Below are 24,285 nucleotides of genomic sequence, written 5' to 3'. Positions count from 1 at the left end.
CTAAGTGAGGAGTATAGAGTATTTTGTGTGCAGAACAATATGAAGGCCAGTGTGACTGGATTGTAGAACAGATATAAAGGGTAAGAAGAATGTAAAGGTGTATGGATAGGATAAGTTATAAAGAACTTTGGATGCCAAATAGAGGAATGGGGAGGCACTGGAATTGATTAAATAAAAGCATAATGTGTCAAACTTGTTCTTTAGGAAGATAAATTTGACAGCTAAGTACATTATGTATTTCAATAATAAACATCACTTAGTTTTTCTCAAGTGATTGAGAAAACACTTCATCATCTTGAAATACCCCAGGGTCACCTTTATAGTCTTAATTTCTATTGTATTGTTAACCCCAGAAGTGACTTACTAGTGTAATAGAAATTTCCTGTTAAGAAAATATGGGCTTTGTCAGTTTTTATTATATCATCTCTTACAGGTGCTTATTTTGTTTACTTAATGATGTTTGGGTAATGTTTTGAGCTGCCAGGGTAGGAAGCACATAAATGCTCTTCATTATCTTTATATTAGTAAGCTTTATTCAATTACTTCAGTGACACTTTAGTATTTTACAAAATATAGATAGGTTAAAAGTAGTTCTTCATTTCTCTCTTTTACCTAGAAGCAACATGCTTTCTAGCTGATGAGGTTGAGATCTGGCACCAAATGATGGGGTTCAGTAGCAATTCTTAGTTAAAAATAGGAGACACAAGGTACAAGGCACATGGTATATGTGAAAAATTTACAAGGGAATTCTTTCTGTCAAAAAGTACCTTTAATTTATGAGAAGAAGCTATGGACAAAATGAAGAGATAAACACTAGGAGTGATAAATATGAAATAGTATCAGGAAAGCATATAGTTGGTGAGGAAAGGGATTTTAGCAATTAACAATGGAAAAGACAGGTTCCCCATTGGAACTCACAATTAATCAGGAAAAAGGGAATACATGAGAAGATGGGAATACACCATTGACTGACAGGCTAATCCCATAGAAGAGATAAGGAGAAAGACATGAGGCCTGGAGAAGTGAGAAAAAAGACACCACGAGGCATGGAGGAGAGGGGTGAGAAGAAAGACACCATGAAGCGTTACTCTGTGGTGGGCTAACCCCAATAGTGATTCAGCAAGGATGGCATAGGTCATGGACAGATTTATAGAGGAAATTTAACTCCAGGGGGTTGACATAACTTTCCTTTTGATTGGATGCAGTAAGGAGGGGTTTCTGGAAAACCTCCACAAAAATGGAACTATAAAACTGAGCTGATCCCCATCAGTGGCTTTCCCTGCTTGCTTCAGGAAGTATTATAATCTTATCAATATTTCAGACATTTTTGCTAATACCACCTAGTATTCAGGATCTCATCATGATCCTGAACTTTGGATGCCAAATAGCTTTCTGAGCATCATAGTATTTGGAGATTCAAATGGTACTATTAAAATCAGAGGAACTTAATACTTTTGTGGGGACTTCAAATATGGCCAAAGATACTTAGTAGTTGTGTTTTTCTTGAACAAATAATTTAATCCTATTTGCCTCAGTTTCCTCAAATGTAAAATGAGCTGGAAAAGGAAATGGTAAGCCATTCCATTATCTTTGCCAAGAAAGCCTCACATAGGGACACAAAGAGTAGGACAAAACTGAAACAAATGAACAACAATAATATTTTTCTAAGAACCTGATTTTAATTTTGAAGAAATTCATTCAAATGCTCAAAAGTAATGAAAGAAACTATTATTTAAGAAATGGCAATTTAATTGATTTAAGATATATATATATTGCCCATAATGACATTGATTTCCAATTGAATTGTTAATTTCTTTAAATTCAGATTCCTAATAATGTGGTGACCTCAACATTGCAGTTTTTTTCTCCCCTTTCACATCAGATAACTGAATTAGACATTTTTGTAAAAAACAAGGCCTTTGAAATTATTGACAAGCAAAGATATTTAAACATCATTTAAATAAAATGGCCAGGAGATGAATGGTGGTAATCCTTTAAATAGGCGACTTTCCTAAATTGCCTTGGAGATCAAAGCTATCAAGCCAAAATGGAAAGAAAATAGTTTGTTCCCAAGAAACTTCCTTCTATTGACCTTTCCAGCTTTATTTTATGTTTGACTTTATGTCTTTTCTGGACACTCGACCCTTAACTCTTTCTCTCTATAATTTTGAATTTTTGTGATAGGGTTTTCCCAAGAAACATTTCCATTGTGAAATATGTGCCTATATATAGATTTTAGATAATAGTGATTCACACATATATTTAAGTAAATATATATATGTATATATAAATACATATATATATTAAATTAATAGTGGTGTAAATTTTTGTTTGCTTGTTTTGGCAATACTAAGGATTTTGTTTCAGGAAAGAGAAAAAAAGAGAGACTAATTGTGTAATGGAACCCTTTTAGGAGATGGGAAGTTGAAGTGTATGATATATTGAACTTATTTTCAGATGCTTTTGGTGTATTGATTGGCTATACTGAATTTTTCCCTCATAGTTCCCTTTTTATTTTGTCTTTAAAATATTATCTAGAATAGGAATCTAAGAGGGAGAGAGAAGGGAGACTGGAAGGAGACTAATTGTGAGACAAATTGTGATTACTATAAGAAGAATTAAATAAGAATGGCAAAGCTTCACATTAGACCAGATAATTGAGATAAGTTTTGTTGCTGATATGTTAGAGTTATTCATACCCATGAATTGAAATCAGCATCTATGGTTTAAAATTGAGGAAAGGTCATAGAATTAGGGTTGGAAATGCCTGAGAGGCCATCTTATCTGACTTCCTCATTTTATTATTGAAAATACTGAGGCCCAGGGAAGTGATGTGACTTAAGTAAAGTTGCAAAAATAGTAAACTTAGAGGCAATACTTTAACTCAGGTACCTTGACTCTTTTCACTGTACTACACTGGGCAATTTAATAATCTTTTACGAAAAAAAAAATGAGAAGTCTCTTTTAGAATACAGAGTGTTGTATTAAAAAGAGGGCTGAATTTGGAGTCTCTGTAGTTGTTCTTCACTCTCACTGTCAAAGAGGAGAATGATATCAGGGAGGTGATGCCATGACATGCAAATGAATTGGATTTGGACTTCCGGCCAAGATGGCGGTGAGGAGGCACACAGCTGTGTAAGCTCCGCATTTTCTCTCAGAATCCATCTCATTACAAGCCTCTGAATTAATGCCTGACCCAAAACCCACAAACAGTTACCAAGAGAAGACATCCTTGAGATTCTCCAGCAAAGGTCTGTTTTTGCTCAAGGGCGGGACAGTTTTAGATCAGGCACAGGCTGAGGGCAGCGGCAGCAGGAGCTCGGCAGGCAGCTCACAGACCGGAGGGGGTTGGGGTGTGATTTCAGCTGTCTCTGCGGGGAGAGCTTCACCACAGGATTGGATACTTTGCCCTGACAGCAAATCAGTAGCCCAGCAGAGAAGCTAAAAACACCAGGGATGAAGAATACAACCCCAAACAGCTGGAGTTTCTTGAGACCGGCCACCCCTCCCCCACAGCTTCTCAGCATGCTCTCAGAATCTCAGAGCGCAGGTGCAGCACAGTTCTGCTAGTGCCTCGCTGCTGCCACCTCAGTCTGTAGAGGAAGCTCGAACGCCACCCAGCTCCTCCCCAAAAAGCAGATTCCATTTGTGTTGTTTTTTTTCCCTTTTCTTTTACTATTTGTCTCTGATTCTTCCTGACAAATAGCAAAAGTTAAAAGACTTAACGATTGACAGCTTTTATACAGACAGAGAACAGACTCTAAACCCCAGGAGACCAAAAACAGATTATCTTCAGGGTAATCCTCAAGAAGGAGATCATCTGCCTCAGCACAGATGAATCTATAGGAAAATTAAAAAGGCTCTCACAAGAGAGCTACAAAGAAAAATGGGAAAAAGGAGAGGGAGGTTGCAAGAGAGTCTGGAGAAGTCATCCCACTCCACTTAAAGACAGAATGGATAAAGAAATAAAACTTTGAAAAATAGGATTAGTGAACTGGAAACAGAAAAATAGCCACTAAAGAATAAAATGGCGAAATGGAAAAACATTCCATAGAACAAATTGGACAATTAGAAAAGATAAAAAAGTGAGGAAGAAAACACTTCACCGAAAATAAGAATAGAACAAATGGAATTGAATGACCTGGGGCAAAGAAGAATCAGTCAACAAGACCAAAACCAAACAATGGAGAAAATGTAAAACCTTCTGGGAAACAACAGACCTGGAAAACAGGTCTAGGAGAGACAACTGAGAAATGATTGACCCCCAGAAAAATACGATGAAAAAAAAAGAGCCTGACACTATTTTCCAGGAAATTATCAAAGAGAACTGCCCAGAAGTCATAGAAACAGAGGGAAAATAGACAGAAAGGATTCACTGATCACCCACTGAAAGGGATCCAAAATCAAAACACCAAGAAATATAGGCCAAATGCCAGAACCCCAAACAAAGGAAAAATACTCCAAGCGCTAGAAAACCCAATTCAAATATAAGAGGAGCCACAGTAAAGATCACCCAAGATTAGCACTCCACATTAAAAGATCGAAAGGCCTGAAATATATTCCAAAGGCTAAGGAACCTCGGCATGCAACCAAAAATAACTTACCCAGCCAGAATGAGAATCTTTTCCAGGGAAGAAGATGGTCATTCAATGAAATAAGTGAATTTCACCTATTTTGTGAAAAACCAGATTAACAAGAAGTTTGATCTGCAAATATAGAACTAAGAAAACCTAAAAGGTAAAAAGAAATCTTGGAACTATATTTATGCTGTAAAGATGTATAAAAATACATGTATACCTTGTTCTAGAAAATCAGAGGTGGAAAGACATTGATCAGAAAAAAGGTAAAGTGGGGTACCTATATCTCACAAAGAGGCAAAGGAAACCTATTAATCTGAGAGAAAGAATGGAGGGGATGAAATAGTGGGTATTTAAGCCAAAGAATTGACTTTAAGAGAAAAAAACTGACATCAATTAGGTGAAACTCTCCCGATCTCATTGAAAAGTGAGAAGGAAAAGGAAAAGGGAAGGAATAAGCTAAGCAGAAGGAATACAGAAACTGAGAGGGAAAGGAGAAGATAGGGGAGAACTCTAGGGGGAGGAGGATACCAAAAGGAGGGCTGTGAGAAGCAAGTAGCTCACAAGTTTAATACGGAAGGGGGAAGGGAGAAGGAGAAAAGCAAAATAGGGTTAACAAGATGGCAAGTAATACAAATTGGAATTTAACATAAATGTAACGAACCCCATAAAAAGGAAGTAGCAGAATGGATAACCAGAATCCCACACAATGTTTTACAGGAAACACACCCAAGCAGGAGATACATGCAGAATAAAGTAAAAGATGGACAAATCTACTATGTTTCAGGTAAAGTCAAAAAGGGTATCATCCTGATCTCAGATCAGCAAAACAAAATTGATCTAATTAAAAGAGATAAGGAAGGCACTATATCTTTTAAAGGAGTAAATAATGAAGCAATATCAATATTAAACATATATGCACCCAAGGGCGTAGCATCAAATTTAAAGAGAAATTAAGAGAGCTGCAAGAAGAAATAGATAAAGCAAAAACAAATAGAATCTCAACTGCACTCCTAGAATTAGAACAAACAACAAAAAAATAAGAAAGAAGTCAAAGAGGTAAATAGAATATAAAAAGTTAAATGATAGACCCTGAGAAAACGAAATGGAGACAGAAAAGGAGTACACTTTTTCACCAGTTCATGGAACCTATACAAAAATAGACCATATTAGACATAAAAACCCCAAACTCAAATGCAGTAAGCAGAAATAGTAATGCATCCCTTTTAACCATGATGCAATAAAAATTACACCAACAAAGCCAGGGAAAGTAGCCAAAAAAATTGGAAACTAAATAACTCTAACTAAAGAATAGGTGAAACAGCAATCAGACATAATTAATAACTTCACCCAAGAAAAGACAATAATGAGACATCAATCCAAATGTGGATCACCAAAGCGGTAAAGGGAAATTTCATATTCTAGAGACTTACTTGCATAAAGCAGAGAAAGAGAAGGTCAATGAATTCACAACAAAAATGCTAGAAAAGGAACAAATTAAAAACCCCAGTCAAACACTAAACTTGAAATTCTAAAAATAAAAGAGAGATCAATAAAATTGAAGAAAAACCTATTGAATTAATTAAAAAACTAAGAATTGTTCTAGAAACCAACAAAATAGACAAACCCTTAGTAAATCTGATTAAAAAGGAAAGAGGAAAATCAAAATTGTTAGTCTTAAAAAAAGGAGAACCTGCCACTAAAAGAGGAAATTAGAGCAATAATTAGGAAATTACTTTGCCCAACTTTATGGCAACAATTAACAACTTAAATGAAATGGAAGAATACCTTCAAAAATATAGCTTGCCCAGATTAACAGAGGAAGAAGTAAATATCCTAAACAGTCCCATCTTAGAAAAAGAAATAGAACAAGCTATTAACCAACTCCCTAAGAAGAAATCCCCAGGACCAGATGGATTTACATGTGAATTCTACCAACATTTAAAGAATAATTCACTCCAATGCTATATAAACTATTTGAAAAAAGGAATGAAGGAGTCCTACCAAACCCTTTACGACACAGACATGGTACTGATACCAAACCAGGTAGGCTGAAAAAACAGAGAAAGAAATTTTAGACCAACTCTAAGAACATCGATGCTAAAATCTTAAATAAAATATTAGCAAAAGATACAGAAAATCATCCACAGGATAATACACTATGATCAATAGGATTTATACCAGGAATGCAGGGCTGGTTCAATATTAGGAAACATAGCAAATTACATATCAATAAGCAAACTAACAAAACCATATTATCATCTCAATAGATGCAGAAAAACATTTGATAAAATCCAACATCCATTCAATAAAAACACTTAATATAGGAAAAATGGACTTTTTCTTAAAATAGTCAGGAGCATATATTTAAAACCATCAGTAAGCATCATATGCAATGGCAAAAACTGAATCTTCCCAAGATCTGAGTGAAGCAAGTTCCACTGTCACCAATATTCATATTGTATTAGAAACACTAGCCTCGGCAAAAGAGTCCAGAAAAGATTAAAGAATCAGAATAGGCAGTGAGGAAACCAAACTATCACCTTTGCAGATGATATGATGGTATACTAGAGAACCCAGAGCCCTACAAAAGCTATTAGAAATAATCCATAACTTTACGAAGTTGCAGGTTATAAAAACCCATAAATCCCCAGCATTTTATACATCACCAACAAATCCAACAGCAAGAGATACAAAGAGAAATTCCATTCAGAATAACTGTCGACAGCATAAAAATATTTGGGAATCTATCACCAAAGGAAAGTCAGGAATTATATGACTAAATTACAAAAACTTTCCACACAAATAAAGTCAGACTAAACAATTGAAAAATATCGCCTGGATAGGTCGAGCTAATATAATAAAGATACAATACTCCCTAAACTAACTCCATTTATTTAGTGCTATACCAATCAGACTTCCAAGAAAAATATTTTAATGATCTAAAAAAAATAAAACAAAATTTATATGGAATAATAAAAGGTCAAGAATCTAAAAGAATTAATGAAAAAAATTAAATGAAGGTTCCTAGCTGTACCCACCTAAAACCATATTATAAAGCAGCAGTCACCAAACCATTTGGAAATTGGCTAAGAAAAGATTAGTTCAGTGGAACAGTTAGGTTCACAAGACAGAATAGTCAACTATAGCAATTTGTTTCACAAACCCAAAGATCCTCACTTTTGGGATAAGACCATTATTAGACAAAACTGCTGGGAAACTGAAATTAGTATGGCAGAATTAGCATGGACCCACACTACCACTGTATACCAAGATAAGATCAAATGGGTCCATGATTTAGACATAAAGAACGAGATTATAAACAAATTGGAGGAACATGGATAGTTTATCCTCAGACTTGTGGAAGAGGAAGAAATTTGTGACTAAAGACGAACTAGAGACCATTATTGATCACAAAATAGAAAATTTTGATTACATCAAATTAAAAAAGCTTCTGTACAAACAAAACTAATATAAACAAGATTAGAAGGGAAGCAACAAACTGGGAAAACACCTTCACAGTTAAAGGTTCTGATAAAGGCCTCATTTCCAAAATATATAGAGAGCTGACTCTAATTTATAAGAAACCAAGCCATTCTCCAATTGATAAATGGTCAAGGATATGAACAGACAATTTTCAGATGATGAAATTAAAATCATTACCACTCATATGAAAGAGTGATCCAAATCATTATTAATTATTAATCAGAGAAATGCAAATTAAGACACCTCTGAGATACTACTACACACCTGTCAGATTGGCTAAGATGACAGGAAAAAATAATGATGAGTGTTGGAGGGATGTGGGAAAACTGGACACTGATACATTGTTGGAGCTGTGAATGAATCCAACCATTCTGAGAGCAATCCTGAATTATGCCCAAAAAGTTATCAAACCGTGCATACCCTTTGATCCAGCAGTGTTTCTACGGGCTTATACCCCAAGGAGATACTAAAGAAGGAAAGGGACCTGTATGTGCCAAAATGTTTGTGGCAGCCCTGTTTGTAGTGGCTAGAAGCTGGAAACTGAGTGGATGCCCATCAATTGGAGAATGGTTGGGTAAATTGTGGTATATGAATGTTATGGAATATTATTGTTCTGTAAGAAACGACCAGGAAGATGAATACAGAGAAGCTTGGAGAGAGTTACATGAACTGATGCTAAGTGAAATGAGCAGAACCAAGAGATCATTATATACGTCAACAATGATACTGTATGAAGATGTAATCTGATGGAAGCGGATTTCTTTGACAAAGAGACCTAATTCAGTTTCAATTGATCAATGATGGACAGAAGCAGCTACACCCAAAGGAAAAAAAAAAAACACTGGGAAATTAATGTAAACTGTTTGTATTTTTGTTTTTCTTCCCGGGTTACTTCTACCTTCTGAATCAATTCTCCCTGTGCAACAAGAAAACTGTTTGGATCTGCACACATACATTGTATCTAGGATATACTAGGACATATTCAACATATATAGGACTGCTTGCCATCTAGGGGAGGGGGTGGAGGGTGGGAGGGAAAAATCAGAACAGAAGTGAGTGCAAGGGATAATGTTGTAAAAAAAATTACCCAGGCATGGATTCTGTCAATAAAAAGTTACTATAATAAAAAAAAAAGTTCTATAATAAAAACATATGTAATTAAATACATATTTTTTTTCCTCCTGTTCTATAATATCCCTTATTTGGTCATGAATTTGCTTCTATCTATAGATATTATTTGTCAATGATGTTATCTTTTATATCCAGTTAATGTACTAATTTAGAATTTATCTTTGAATAAAGTGTAAGAATTTGTTTTAATATAAAAAAAATGAATTGGATTTAAGTGAGGGAGGTCTGTGCAAGGTCATCTGTCTCACTTTCCTTTCCAGAATCATCTGGATCTAGATATGCATTGGGATGACTGGATAGAGTTGAACACCTTGCTCTTTTTTATGCTAAGGTCTTCAACAAGTCTCAGTTTGATGGAGGCCACATACATTTAGTGATTAACTTTAGGCAGAAATTGAGGTAAGAATGATCTCTTTACCTAGTAAAAACTACATCCAAAAAATTCCAAATAAATAAATCTGGGAGGGAAAATCTCTCATGGTTTCTGGACCAAACAGAAATGACTGTTATTTGTATTCATTCTGAGTCAATTAGGATCCAAACAATTTGACCACTTGGAGCTTGACCTGAGACCTATTGTTGGTCAATATAGGAGAGTTGAGTGGTTTTGGTTTAAGGCATGATCCTTAAGAAGGAAATCTAGCCAATAAACCCCAAGATATCTTGGGAAGGTTCAGAGATCTAAAAGAAAGAGAAAGAAAGTTTTTTTTTCAAATATCTTCTCTCCCTCCCCCTTTCTTTTCTTTTGGGTTTGGAGTCAGAATTAAATATACAGAAAACACTCCTATTTACCAAAATATTGATACCAGCAATTTTTTCTTGTGATGGAAAAGAATTGAAATCAAGAGAGATGCCTGTTGACTGAGGAATGAATAAACATTGGCACATAAATGTAATTGAATATTACTGTGCTATAAGAAATTATGAATGTGATAAATACACGGAAGTATAGAAAAGTCTATATGAACTGATATAGAAGAAAATAAGCAAAGCCAAAAAAAAATAGGTAAAGTGACTACAATGATGTAAACAAAAGAGCAATCACAAAAATAATCAAGAGGGAATATTATAAATTACAAAGAACAAGTATAGCCTAAAAGAATGGATGTGAGAAGACATCCTTTTAAAGGAGGTGGGAAGTTGATAAGTGTGGTTTATTGAACATATTTTCAAATGCTTTTGATGTATTGATTGGTTATACTGATTTTTTTCCTGTTGGGTTTTTTTTTTATTTTGTGTTTAAAATGTTATCTGGATCTCCCTGGGCAACAAGAGAACTCTTTAGTTCTACACACATATATTGTATCTAGGATATACTGCGACATATTTAACATATATAGGACTGCTTGCCATCTAGGGGAGGAGATGGAGGAAGAGAGGGGAAAAATAGGAACAGAAGTGAGTGCAAGGGATAATGTTGTAAAAAAATTAACCTGGCATGGGTTCTGTCAATAAAAAGTTATTACAATAAATAAAAAAAAAAAAGAAGAAAAAAATGTTATCTGGAATTGGACTCTGGGAGGGAGAGATATTGGAGAGAATTAAGAGAGATGCAAAAAATGATACCAATAAATATTTTAAATAAATAATATAAAAAGCAATTAATTCATCAATTATAATTAAACAATTTATCAGTGCCAGACACTATGCTAGCTGCTGAAAATAAAAAAAAAAGGCAGGGAGAGAACATAGTTCATGGCTTGAGAAAGCCTATACTCTATTATTGGAAGACCTTATATTTTCATGTATTCAGTACAATGCAGAACTAAATTTTTTTTTCTCAACTCTCCTTTCTATTCATGATATGTTATTTAATTTCCCTATGTCTCAGTTGCAAAATGAAAGGTTTGGACTAGTTCAAAGAATCATGAATTTGAAGCCATAAGAATCATAGGCCTATAGCTTAGAGACCATGGAGTACAACCTCTTCATTTTACAGATGGGAAAATGAGGAAAAGAGAAATAAAGTGATTTTCTCGGAATCAAATGGCTATTCAATATCTGAGCTAGGATTTGAATACAGATCCTCTGACTTAAAGTTCAGGGCTCTGTCTACCATATTGCATCTGAGAAGAGCTTTAGTATCCTTTCTACTTTTGTGACCTTCCTTGTGTTTAAGTGACTACATCCCCTTCTTTGTAAATAACTAAAAATTAGTGTAATACTTCCCCTACAGAGGGTAGTAATGGCCTGGAGCTTCTTAAATTTCTTGAATTTGAAAATTTAAAAATCCTCCAAATTCTACCAGTCTATTTCAGATATAGGCCATTCTTACTCCTCTAAGGTGACAACATTAAAATAGTTGCCAGGAAAGTCAAACATGCAGGTAGAGAAAAGAGCTTTTGCAACTTATTTCTCAGTTAATATCTATTCTCTTTTTGCTTTTAGGTTTGAAGTTTGAAGAAATGCAAGAAAGATTTGGGGAGGAATTCTTCAATATTTGTTTTGATGAGAATGAGAGGGTCCTTCGGGCCGTAGGCAGCACCTTGCAGGATTTCTTTAATGGTTTCGATGCTTTACTGGAACATATTAGAACTTCATTTGGTCGACAGGCCACTCTGGAATCTCCATCTTTCCTATGCAAAGAGCTTCCAGAGGGTTCTCTAATGCTCCATTACTTTCATCCTCACCACATTGTGGGGTTTGCAATGCCTGGAATGATAAAGGCTGCAGGAAAAAAGATCTACCGACTGGATTTGGAGGTGGAAAAAGTGACCCATGAGAAGCTGTGTTTGGAGGGCTCAAATCCAGGGAACTGCAGCTGTCTCACATTTGTCATTAAGGAATGTGAAAATTCAAACATCACAAAAAACCTTCCACCTGGAACATCCCAAACTCCTGCTGACCTCCGAATCAGCATCAACACATTCTGTAGAGCTTTCCCCTTCCACCTGATGTTTGATGCCAGCATGCTGGTTCTGCAGCTGGGGGAAGGACTGAGGAAACAGCTCCGATGTGACACTCACAAGATTCTGAAGTTTGAGGATTGCTTTGACATAGTTTCCCCAAAGATCAGTGCCACCTTTGAAAGGGTCCTGCTGAGGCTGTCCACTCCATTTTTGATTCGGACTAAACCAGAGGCTTCTGGTTCTGAAAATAAAGACAAGGTAAGGAGAAAGGAGTTAAAAGGGTTGTGAATTTTGAGAGATAAATGTTTTAGCAAATTATATGCTGACTTTACTTGGAATTATTTAGGGAAAAATAACTGAAGTGCCATTCAGAAAATCAAGAGGCCCTGGATGTATAGGAAAACATTTGGCCCAACTCCCAGCCAAATTGTATCGTCTCCCTGATGCATTTATATCAGTTTATGAAACAACAAGATGCTTAATAATGACAGCCATAACAAGAGTAGCAATCATAGTATTCATTTGATTTTCTAATTTTCTAAGTTTGTTGGAAGAAACTCATTGATTAAATTAGACAAACCTCATGACACATCTATTGAGACCTTTGCAAAAATTACCAGGGATTTGGTTATGTTGTCTTCATTGATCACGTCTTTCCCCCCCTAAAATTAAGTAAATTGCTGTTATCTTAGTGCAGCAAAATTTCAAATTTAATATTCTAGTCAAACTTCATTTTGGAATTAGAGATGTATTCCTCTTGCAAACTACTTTCTCCTAAGGCAATAAAATCATAATAAGTAAAATGCCTTTAGTTAGAGGAAAAATATTTTTCAGAATAGATAACACTAGTGTTGTAAAAAACCATTAGATATAAATTCAAAGTAGCTAGAGATATTTCAACTTGAATCTTAGAAATTTACTGTTGAAAGTAATGCAATCCTACCTTTCACCTATTTTGCAAATCCCTTTTATAAAGTAATCTTCTAGCTTTTGCTTGATCATTTACAATAAGAAGAAATCTCATTAGCTCATAAACTACTATTTCAGTGCCTTATTTCTCTTTCAGACAATTGTGAATTTTCTTTTTGATATTGATACTTAGCCTTTTCTTCTCTAACTTTTGTCCATTGGTCTTATTCTGCCTTTTGGAGCATCACTGGATGGATTTGATCTCTCTTTTTAAAGTATAATTTTTAAATTATTTGAATATAGCTATTATCTTCCAAGGGATTCATTTAAGCAATCGTGATATGGTAGAAAAACTTTGCTTTTCTAATCAGAGGACCTGTGTTCAAAATCTGTCTCTGTGTCTTATATTTGTGTGACTTTAGGCAACAATATATTGTTAGGCAACAATATAGGCATTCAATATATTACTTAATCTCTCTGAGCCTCAGTTGCCTTACCTGTAAAACCAGCAATTTGGATTATTGACCTTATAGGACTTTTCTGGCTTTCTAGTAAATGATTATCAGAGCTATGTGCATTCCCAGCTAATGAAGGTGTGAAATAAATAATGAGCTATTTTCTGATTGTTTTTGTTCCATACAGCTGTTGAATTTTATTAATAGGTATTTTAGTTAGTTGGTAAGAGTTGAAGTGATTGTATTCCATGTATTATCACTATATAAATGATGTTCTCTCTAGACTTGACAATATGTATTCCAAACTTCAGTGATTACCTTAATATGAATTTAAATCATTCTTAGCAGTGAAAATGAACCCTTTTTTTCCCTTTGCCAAAAAAAAGCATTTGCTAATTATGTAGTCATATGACAGTGAAACTGACTTTAGCTTTCATTTCTATGTGTCTGCATTCTCTGTGAGCCATTTTTATTTTACTGTACCTGTGATTTCATGGGTATAGGGAGTTCCTAGCAGGAAATTCCTTCTATCAAAGTAGATTAACACCTTTCTGCAACTTAAAATCTTAAATAAATTACTTGGGGCACTGAGATGTGAAATGATTGGGTAGCATAGTCTTTGTTTAACAGAATTAATACTGCCATGTATTCCCGAGATTTTTAATCCTGAAGTCAGCAATCAAACTGCCGTGATACTTAATAGGAATATAAATACACTATCCTTGTAAAAGAAAATAGTTTGTTAGACCAAATACTAGTGGCATTATGGCATTGCCTGATCATGGTAATAAGAATATTAAGTTTAAACAATGAAACAATCCTTTCTCAAAATGATTTTGCAAAATCAAATTTATTTACAATGATAACAAGTCAGGGGAAGTTTTCTGAGACTTCGTTGATTTTTGTCATTCATTCTTAAAGAGGACCAAAATGATATCATTATGTTAGAGTTGAGTTACAGTGAGTCTGGAATGCTCTGCCACAGGTCAGATACAAGTAGTTTATATCAACATTAGGAGTGACTTCTCTAACTGCACATCTTTTATTTCTTTTGGACTAATTCAATTCTGATTTGCATAATTCCTTCTCTAATGAAGCACAGCACCCTCTCTGATAGGGGCATGCCATGCTAGGCGTTCTTTTGCCTGTGTCTCCCATGTCATACAATCAATTCCAAGTTTGCAGATGACTGTCTGAGGCTCTAAAAATCAAGCAACTTGCCCATGATCAAGTATTTAGAAGATGGCTAAGACTTTGGATTTGAAGCCAGGATATTTATTTTTTCAAATTCAGCCTTCTGTCTACTAAATTAGGAGTTCTTAAAGATTTTTGTGTGTTATATGCTCCTTTGGCAGTTGGCTGAATTTGTGGACTCCTTAGAATAATGTTTTTCAATGCATAAAATAAAATACACAGCATCAAAAGGGAAACCTATTATGCTGAACTAGCACAACATTTTAAAAAACAAGTTCTGCTCTAGACAATGTTACCTCTCAATGTTCTTGTGGTCACAAATTAGCTAGACTTGTGGAGTAGCTACTCTACTCAGGACTTAGAACTCTTCTTGCCAATTTGGGGACATACCAAAGAAAAAGTTGTCATGCTTACCTTTGAGAAATTTATAATCTAACATAGGGATTAGCAGTCTATGGTTATGGGTCAAATCTAACCTGCCATCTATTTTTGTATGGTATATGAACTAGGAATGGTTTTTACATTTTAAATAAAGATTTTATTTTATTTTATTTTAACTGTTTTAAAAATATTTTAAATAAAATATATTATTCAAAAACATAAAAGTCATTCTTAGTTTGTGGAACACCCCCCCCCCCGCCCCCCACATACACACAAGAAATAATTGGTGACATTCAACTATTACTAATTGCATAAGTGTTCTTTAAGAGAAATATTTTACCTTGCTTACTATGCTTTTTATTTTTCCTGTTTCCTTTTTTAGTAAATTTTTAATCTGTATTTGTGACTTAAACTTATCAGTGACACACATTTTAATTTAGCTATTGGAGCAGAGAAAGAAAAAGCTGCTGTTGTAGGAGAACAGGAGGGTGGAGAGATTGGGCTGGAAGTTGCCGATTTCTGTTGAGTCTTGAAATTTGTCAGGTATCAAGAGGAGTGAGGGATTCTCTTTTGCTGCTTCTAAGAATTCCTGTATCTTTCAAACAAGCATTTATTAAGTACTTACTGTTTAAGTGCTAATATGCTAAGCTATGAAGCACCATTCTTTGTCTAAACAAAGACAAAATAGTCCCTCCCTCAGAGAGTTCTCATTCTAATAGGGAAGACTGCCCAGAGTAGCTGGATTGCATAATGCATGAAATGGGTAAGATATAAGAAATCTGGAAATATAGGAATGGGCCAGGTTATATTGTTTTAACATTTTGGTTGATGGTTTACCTCAACACCCTATTATAACTTTGTTTCCTTTCTATTTATTCTCCTTTCATTGAACAAAGATCAAATTTCATCCAGAGTCAGAAATAAAGATTAACTGAGCTAAAGAATGCATATGAATTGGTGCTATGGTGTTCAGTATGTTAACATTTAGGCATTAGCCTAAGAGCTTGAGTGCTTATCACATAAACTTTTTTCATGCCCTTGCCCATATAAGGTGCTTTAAGAAATATTTTTAATTGAATTGAAGGGCAGCTAGTAAGAAAAGCTTTTGTATTTTCTGATTTCTGATTTCTCATGAGGAGTTACTTAATTTCTAAGGGTCATTACTACTTTGTAGGGAATATATCTTGATTTATAGGGAAAGATTATGAATATTATAGGAGTGATAATTTTTTTCTTTTTATGATGTTGAGGTCCTACTTTCCAACTATGTAGGGCATATCCATACTATGTATAAATGATAATTTAACACTCATCTCACATATTACTTTCTGCATATAGCCTTACTTGAAATGTCCTCTCACTATCTGCCTCACTGTTAGTCTCCTTCCCTTGCAAAGGTTTCCTTTTGTATTTATCTGTATAGGTATGTATTTTATTTATATATATATACATTTATGTTATGTATAAATAAATCTATATTTACATATGGAAAGAGAGAGAAAGAAATTGAGAGGGAAAGAGAGAGAAGAGAGGAAGAGGAAAGGAGAGGAGAGAAAAGAAGAGGGAGAGAGGGAGAGGGAAATGGAGAGGGAGAAGAGAGAGAGAAGATAACTGTGAGAGAAAAGAGAGAGAAAGAGAGGAGGGAAGGAGAGGGAGGAATAAAGAAGAGAGAGAGAAGAGGAGAAAGAGAGGAAAGGGAGGAGGAGGGGAAAGAAGAGAGGGAAGAAAAAGAAAAGAAGGAGGGAGAAAGATAGGGGAAAAGGGAGGGGGAGGGGAGTGGGAGAAAGGAAGGGGAAGAGAGAGAGAAGGACAGAGAGAGGGAGTGAGAAAGGGAGGGGGAGAGAAGGGGGAAGAGGAGGAGGAAAGGGATAAGAAGAGAGGAAGGGAGAAAGAAGACTGGAAGAGAGGGAGAGGGAACAAGCACAAAGATAGATGGTATAATGTATAGAATACCAAGCTTGGGGTAAGGAAGACTTGGATTCAAGTTCAGCCTCGGACACTTATTAGCTGTGTGACCTTGAGGATATCATTTAACCACTATTTACCTCATTGTAGTAATTTATAAAATATCTCCAAGAGTTGTTAGGAACAAATGAAATAATAATACAAAGTGGCTAGTATCTGGCACACAGTAAGTGCATGATTGTTAGCTATTTTTAGTAAAATACACACACACATATCTGTCTGTCTATTTAAATTTGTCATTATATGTTTTTCTATTCACATTATTTCCTTGAGGATAGAAACTATTTCTTTTCTTTGTATTTCAAGCACCAAATACATGCTGGTCCTTGGTAGGTATGAAATGAATGTTTGTTGATTAATTGATTGATATCTGGGATTGTTGACTATTTCCCTACTTGCTCCCTCTTATCCTCTTTCCCTGTGTAACAGTTTTGAAAATTCAAGAGGAATTTCAAATCTATCCTGTAAAATCAGAAAACAATTAGTCTCTGATTTTTATTTTAAATTAGGTAGTATATAGATATCAACAATTCTACCCTTTATCATCTATTCTTGAGGAATTTTGAGTGATCCTGAAGTGATTTTGTCTAATTATATAGTACTTAATTTAACACTAAATGATCCTGTTCTATATTTACAAACTGTCAAAACTTTTGGAGACTCCATTTTAAAAATATTCTGTGCTTTACTAATAACTTTTGTGTTTGCTTATTTCAACTTCTTCTTGTGCCTGTGAGATCTAAAATGAATTGGTCCGGCTGTGTTAACAACAGTCAGAAACTGTGATGAGTTTTGAGAAACAGTAGATGATATGGATGTTTCTTCTTAATCTTACTAATGGCAATGCTTCAGAGAACTTTAATAAAGCTGTGAAATCAGTTCGCATTTTAAAGATATCCTTCCTAAGAGCAATATTGTTGTCAGTCATCTCTTCTGTTCTCAGTGATAAAGCTTGTGGAAAAGCATAACAAGAGTGAAAGAAAAAGAAAAACCTATAATTCCAAGAAAAATCCCTATCTTTTGTTGAATTAATTGAAAATTGTAGAAGTTGTCAGAAAGTAATTTTCAAGGTACAAAGTGGTATTGACCTTTGATTTTCTTTGGTTGAGTTCTCTTTTTGGTGATGCTTTCCCAGCAGCTGAATTCTCCTAAATACATTCCCTTTATACCAGTTAGTAATTTCTCCAGTTAACAGTGTTTATAAAGACAAAGACAAACATTTAAAACAAAGAAAGGTAAACAAACTTTCTCTCTGCTGAGAGAGAAAGACTTTAGCTTTTCATGATAGACCCAAAGGAGAGAAAGTCTATACAGAATTTCCCTGTTGCCATCTGTTATCTGGGGAATTTCACATCTGTCTCAACACTCCTTATGACTTCCGGCCCACACAGCCTCACTCTGGAGTGCTGACCACATTCTGACTTTTTCCACAAAAAGTTTTTTTGCTCCTCCAGTTCTATGAAGTCTCTTATAGTCCCCTCTGTACAAGCTTTGTGCACCATTTATACATATTAAACAAACAAACAAACAAACAACAAAAAAAAACCACTTCTCTTTGAGTCTGATTTCTTAGACTGATGAAACTGACTTTTTAATGTTGGAGGTAGGGAAAGACTGACCTATTCCTTTTCAATGCTCATCCCATTTTACCATTTTTCTAATTCACTTAAAATATTTTTTTTTATACTCTATGAAGAGATCTCAAGAAATTATTGAAATTTTATTTAGTAAAATAATATTTTTGTTGTTTGTCCTTTTTTTCTGAGATTATTTACTAGACTTTTAAAACCAATATCCTTGTACTTGTAAACAGAAATACTCAGTTTAGAACTTCCAGCTAATTCTTGTGGGAAAAGAATAGGATCAATTCTATTTGTTTTTGGAGGATAAAACCAGAAAAAGTTTGTGGAAACTGCAGAGAGGCAGAAAGTAGTAACTTCTCAATAATTACAACAGTATCAAAATGTAATAGTTTTCCTCAGGAGGTAGTGAGTTTCCTATCTCTGGAAATCTAAAAGCAGAGGTAGAATGATAATTTATTAGGGATTTTTGTGGCCTCGCCTAAATTGGGAATACAGACCACAAGACCCATGAAAACCATTCCAAATTTGGAATTATCTCTGTATTATTAATATCTTGCCATGTTAAAGCAATTTAATGTTATTTTAAGTTATTGTCTTTCTTTAGCACTATTTTCTAAGCTACTTTAATGTTGTCTGGGGAAAGTGGGGAAGCTTTGGGTTTTATTTGTGTGTACTAATCCAGAAGAGTTTTCCATTATGTCCTGTTTCTTTAGATCTAAAATCAAATTTGCATGTGAGCACACTGGAGACACTTGTATTGGACTCATGTACAATATTATGTGAATTTGACCATTGCAGTGCAGGATAATGAGAACAATAGGTCTGACTTGTCAGATGAATTGACTTCAGAAGAAACTAGAGACTGTCTACACAGAACCAGGCAAAAAACTAATGCACACACACACACGTGCGCGCACACACACACACACAGACATACACACACAGACATACACCACCTACGAGTGATGAATTATTATCAAATGATAACACTTTACAACTGGAAAGCTTATCTATTCCAACTCTTTCATTTAACAGTTTGATAAGAAGCATTAAGGTAATAATAAGCAGAGCTCAGATTCATGCTTTTTCTGCATGCAATTGAGACAACATTATTTCAGCACCTTTTTCCTTCCCTGCTACTGAATTTATTGTAATCTGAATTTTGCCTCTTATTTCTTGATAACTCCTTATGAGAATTTATCGGAGTTCCTTATTTTGGTTCTACATCCAATTTAGATGCTGCCTCCTGCCTCTGGACTATTTTTTTTTCCCTCAGATCTACAACTGATCTATTTGATCTGGTTTTGTTCTTTTGGCTCCATGATCCTGACCTGCCCTTAACTTGTACAAGAATTTCTGACTGCTCTCTTCTCTCTTCTCTCTGGGGATATAAACAAACAAAAAGAGAGAGTTTAATATAGATCATGGACCTCACTAAGTCCCTGCTCTTAATCCTCCCCAACTCCAAACCTGCACTTCTTTTTCTTTCTATACAATAGTATATCCACTGTTCTTACACCCATAAGGTTTTTAATTACCCACTCTGATGCCATGGGGGCAAATATAGCTTCGTTTTTGAATTACATATAGGGATTCTTTCAAAATGACTGAGCTATTCAATGCATAATATGAAACAGAACATATCATAGTTATTTGATTTCTATAAACAAAAGAAATAATAAACACAAAACTTACAGGAGTATATTTAACAAATATATAATAGGTTATCAGTAATTTAACTTCTAATTGTAACAGTCTTCATGGAAACTGATATTTAAATCTAATCAAAACATAAAGAAGTTTGAAAGAGTAACAATTAGGCATTTCATATTTCATATCTTCTCTGCACTGTCCAAGTGACTTGTAGTAAAAATCTTCTGCTAAAATGGCCAGGAAGGCTAATTATCTCTTTTATCGAAGTTTTCTCCAAGGGCACTAGAATAATTGCCAACCATTACTCTTCTGCCATCATTCAATTTCAACTCACTAGGATCAACTCAGAATCTCTTTAACTGACATGGTCAACTCCAAGCCTCAACTTGTGTAACTCATGGATATTCACTAAGATTGGGGGGGGGGGGGGGGGAGCAGACAAACCTGACAGATTTAGGTTGGACATTTGGAAGCTTCAGGGTCAGTTTTTAACCATATTTGACTCAGTAATATAAGGCTTATACTTTGAGGGTGATGAAAAGTTTTTTCATTGGCTCCAAAGCCAAGAGAGCTAATGGCCCAAGAGAGATATAAAACTGAACAACTGTCACGACTTTTATCCTTCTCTTTCTTTATGGCTGAGAACTACATGGAAAATGAATGCTTAACACTGATTTCAGAATGGATAGTGGGCAAGGGAAATCTTAATACAGCTTTCCCTAACACTAACTAACCCAGGCAGGCCTTCATGCAACCATAAATACAGGGTATCTAAAGTCCTTATTTTGCTTAATCAAGCTGCCAGATTTGTCAACTAAAAGTGAAAGTGAATTTCAGTCTGGGTGACTTCTTTCATTTTTTTTTTTTTTTGTGTTTTATTTTTAATCCTTATTCTCCTTATTTTTAAAAAGAGAACCAGAATTAAAATTTCACTTATAGGTGGCTACATTTTAATTCAACATTCCTTCTTCCCTCCAAGGCTAAGAATACCTGTTTTAAAAAGTAATGTGAAATAGCTTTTCATCTGATAAAAGGAAGACTGTTGTGAAAACTAAGAAAGCTGGTTAGTGTATATATCATCCTATAAATATAATTGATTCAGTGTTAAAAGATCATAGATTTAGAGTTGTAAGCTATTTTAGAAGGCATCAAGTTCAGCTTTCTCACTTGACCTATATGGGAATTCAATGTAACCCCAGCATTCTATCCACCAGAAGGGCTTCTTCAACTTTTTCTTCTTACAACCCCTTTTCACCCAAGAAAATTTCATGTGACCCTGGGTATATACATATATAAAATAGGTATGCAAACCACCACATTTACCAATAATAAATCATAACTTTGAGATTCTCACATTCAGTTATGAGACACGTTATTGAGTCATGAATTGCATTTTAAGAAGCTGATCACTACAGGACACAGGTCTACAGGTCTAATTTTACATATTATTTTGCTTCTTTTAAACAGGGGCTTTTTGACAATGGATCTGAATCAGTGTCAACTCTATTACTAACCACATGTGGAGTTCTGCCTCATTCATAAATTAGTTTCTTCATCTATAAAGACTATAGTTACAAAATTACATATAAATTAACTTTAAAAAAACATCAATAAACTAATTTTTAGATGAAAATAACTTGCTCTGAAAGGTTAGAGATCAATTGTAATTTCTAGATATAGGGATCTCTTACTAAGAAATTTACCCAATAAAATGGTTCTTTCTCTGTAATTTATAGTCTTATAGAGTTACCTAGAAAAGAAATATCAACCATCCAGCCCTCAGCCACTTCCAACTGTGGGATTAAGATTTAAATGGAATTGAAAAATATTTAACAGGATAAATAAAAATGCAGTAGAACACAGGTGGTGTTTGGATATGGTTTTTAAATTAATATGTGTCCATAGAGTTCATTATCTATAGTTTGGGGTCCTCAGTTTCCATTTGAATTTGACAGCACTTCCCTAGAGGACTAAAAGTTTAAGTGATTTATCTCTACTATGTTACATAGCCAGGATATTCTCTGAGGATAATTGTCTATTCACTACTCTAACCTGTCTCAAATAGCTAGGTCTGAAAGCTCACCTACAAACATATAGCTTATTTCTTCCAGTCACTTTTAAATCAAATATTTATTTTTCTATGATTGTCTGTTCTGGGTTACTCCATGTTACAAATGGCATTGTTATGCTTCATATGGCAGTGGAGCTGGGAATAATGAATGAACACTCTAGGAATCTGATTATTAAATATTTTAACATTATCTTAATTATTATGTATTCATTTGAAAAAAGTTAACTTAGAATATTTGTTGTTTTCCAGGGAAACATATAAAGTGAATTTCCTCTGAAAGAAATTAAATCTTTGAATAGTTAAAGCATTTTGACATTCAATTGTGAATTTCACATTCTTATTGAATATCTCTGGGGCTTTGAACAGTTATTTCCCATTCTCATAGAGGTATCTCTCTTCATTGCTTATGTACCATTCATTATGAATCTCTTTAACTATTATTTAATTTATTTTCATTTGTAGAATTTCTCCTAGTTTTCCTTTGTTTCATTTTGAACCAACTACTAAATAGATGAATAACATGTTTTGGTATATCTGCCACCCCCACCCACCATTGTCATTTCTACTTTAGTTATTTTGTTTGATTTTCTGCAATTTTATTCTCTTAGGGGGAAGATTTTGTGGAAAATTTAAATGTTCAAATTCCAATGGATTGAAGAACATTTCTATGCTTAATAACTACCTTGCTGACAGAGTCTAGGCCATCATACTTTTCTATTTCATTAAAGTCTTTAAACCACTGGTAGTTTAGGCAGGGATGGTATTTTTTGAATCAGTAAATGTTATTTATTATAGATATACCCATCATTTACTAATCAGAATCAGAAGCTTTTAGAAATGTAGAGGCATTCATTAACTTAGAGTAGGCAGTTTGTACATCAAAACTACATGAGCCTAGCAGATAGAGAAAGGGTCTGGGCAGCTTGAATTGGGCATAACTTTTCAGACTAGAGGGCCAATATACTAGTTGACATTCTTATCATTTGGTCATTTAGCAATTAAGTCACAAGACTTATGTTTGCCTGAAGATACTGGCTCTTCACTATAAAGATGATGACTCACCTCTAGGGTCCAGTCATTTGGAGAATGTTAGGGAAAAGATTATTGATATGTCAGTATTTCTATAGCAACACCACATGATGTATCACCACCCATGGAGACTTACCAGTGGTTACCTTAGCAACCTTCACCCTAGACATATAAAAAGAAGACTCCAAACCTTGACTGTTGCTGTGGTAACCCCTCAGTTATCCATGTGTTGAGAAGAATTGGTTCAGGTGACCATGGCAACTACTTCCTGTCTTTTGAAAGTATATGCCAGAAGGAAAAGGAATACCAAAGTTGTGGCCATGTCACTTTTTGTTATTCCCTTATGTAGTACCCTATTCCTCACCCTCTTTGCCCCCTCTCTCACGCCCTTCAAGGACAATACTACGTGGGATAAATAGGTACCGAAACCTAGATGACATGGCTACATTCTTTTTCCTCTATGAAACATAAACTTCAAGTTGCTGTAGAAATTCTTTGATAATAATTTGAACCAAGTACAAATATAGAACAATTTCCCCTTCTCCTTCTGTTAAATGGTTTTGATGATTTTATCTAATTTCTACATAGCTCATTGAAATAAGTAACTTCATGCTGAAAATAGGTTAGACATATTCCTTATCTAAATACACAGGGAGCATTGATGGTAAATAATGAATATGCATACAAATAGGACAATAATATTCTTAAGCAATAGAATCATCAGTTAGGTGCAGTCACCTGGGCTTAATAATCTGCCAATTCCAAAAACTCCATAGTGAGAACCACTTTTGATGTCTTTCTTAGTAGGCGTTTCCTCTTTAAATTTTTATATCCATGTCTCCTTTTAATTCATTCCCCAGAGCCACAAAGTGTCTTTGTAATATTTAACTTAAATTTAAAAGTAATTTAAATGTCATGTTTTCACTTCTCATTTTACTTTCACAAATAATTATAAACTTTTTTACTTCAAATGTTGCCTGTAAAATTTAGTTTTTATCTTGT

At 34.6% G+C, this 24,285-nt stretch overlaps 1 protein-coding gene across 1 annotated transcript in view; it reads left to right on the top strand.

The window, feature by feature from the left end:
• The window catches only part of GUCY1A2 (guanylate cyclase 1 soluble subunit alpha 2), a 430,164-nt gene that overhangs the window by 93,533 nt on the left and 312,346 nt on the right, over positions 1 to 24,285 (top strand). The window contains exon 4 of the mRNA XM_031961090.1: positions 11,583 to 12,301. Within this exon, the coding sequence (XP_031816950.1) occupies positions 11,583 to 12,301 (719 nt within the window). The remainder of the gene's footprint in view (positions 1 to 11,582; positions 12,302 to 24,285) is intronic.

This window comes from Sarcophilus harrisii, chromosome 3, assembly GCF_902635505.1.
Source record: "Sarcophilus harrisii chromosome 3, mSarHar1.11, whole genome shotgun sequence".
Taxonomy (NCBI): Eukaryota; Metazoa; Chordata; class Mammalia; order Dasyuromorphia; family Dasyuridae; genus Sarcophilus; species Sarcophilus harrisii.
This window is presented reverse-complemented; position numbering and strand designations above follow the sequence as displayed.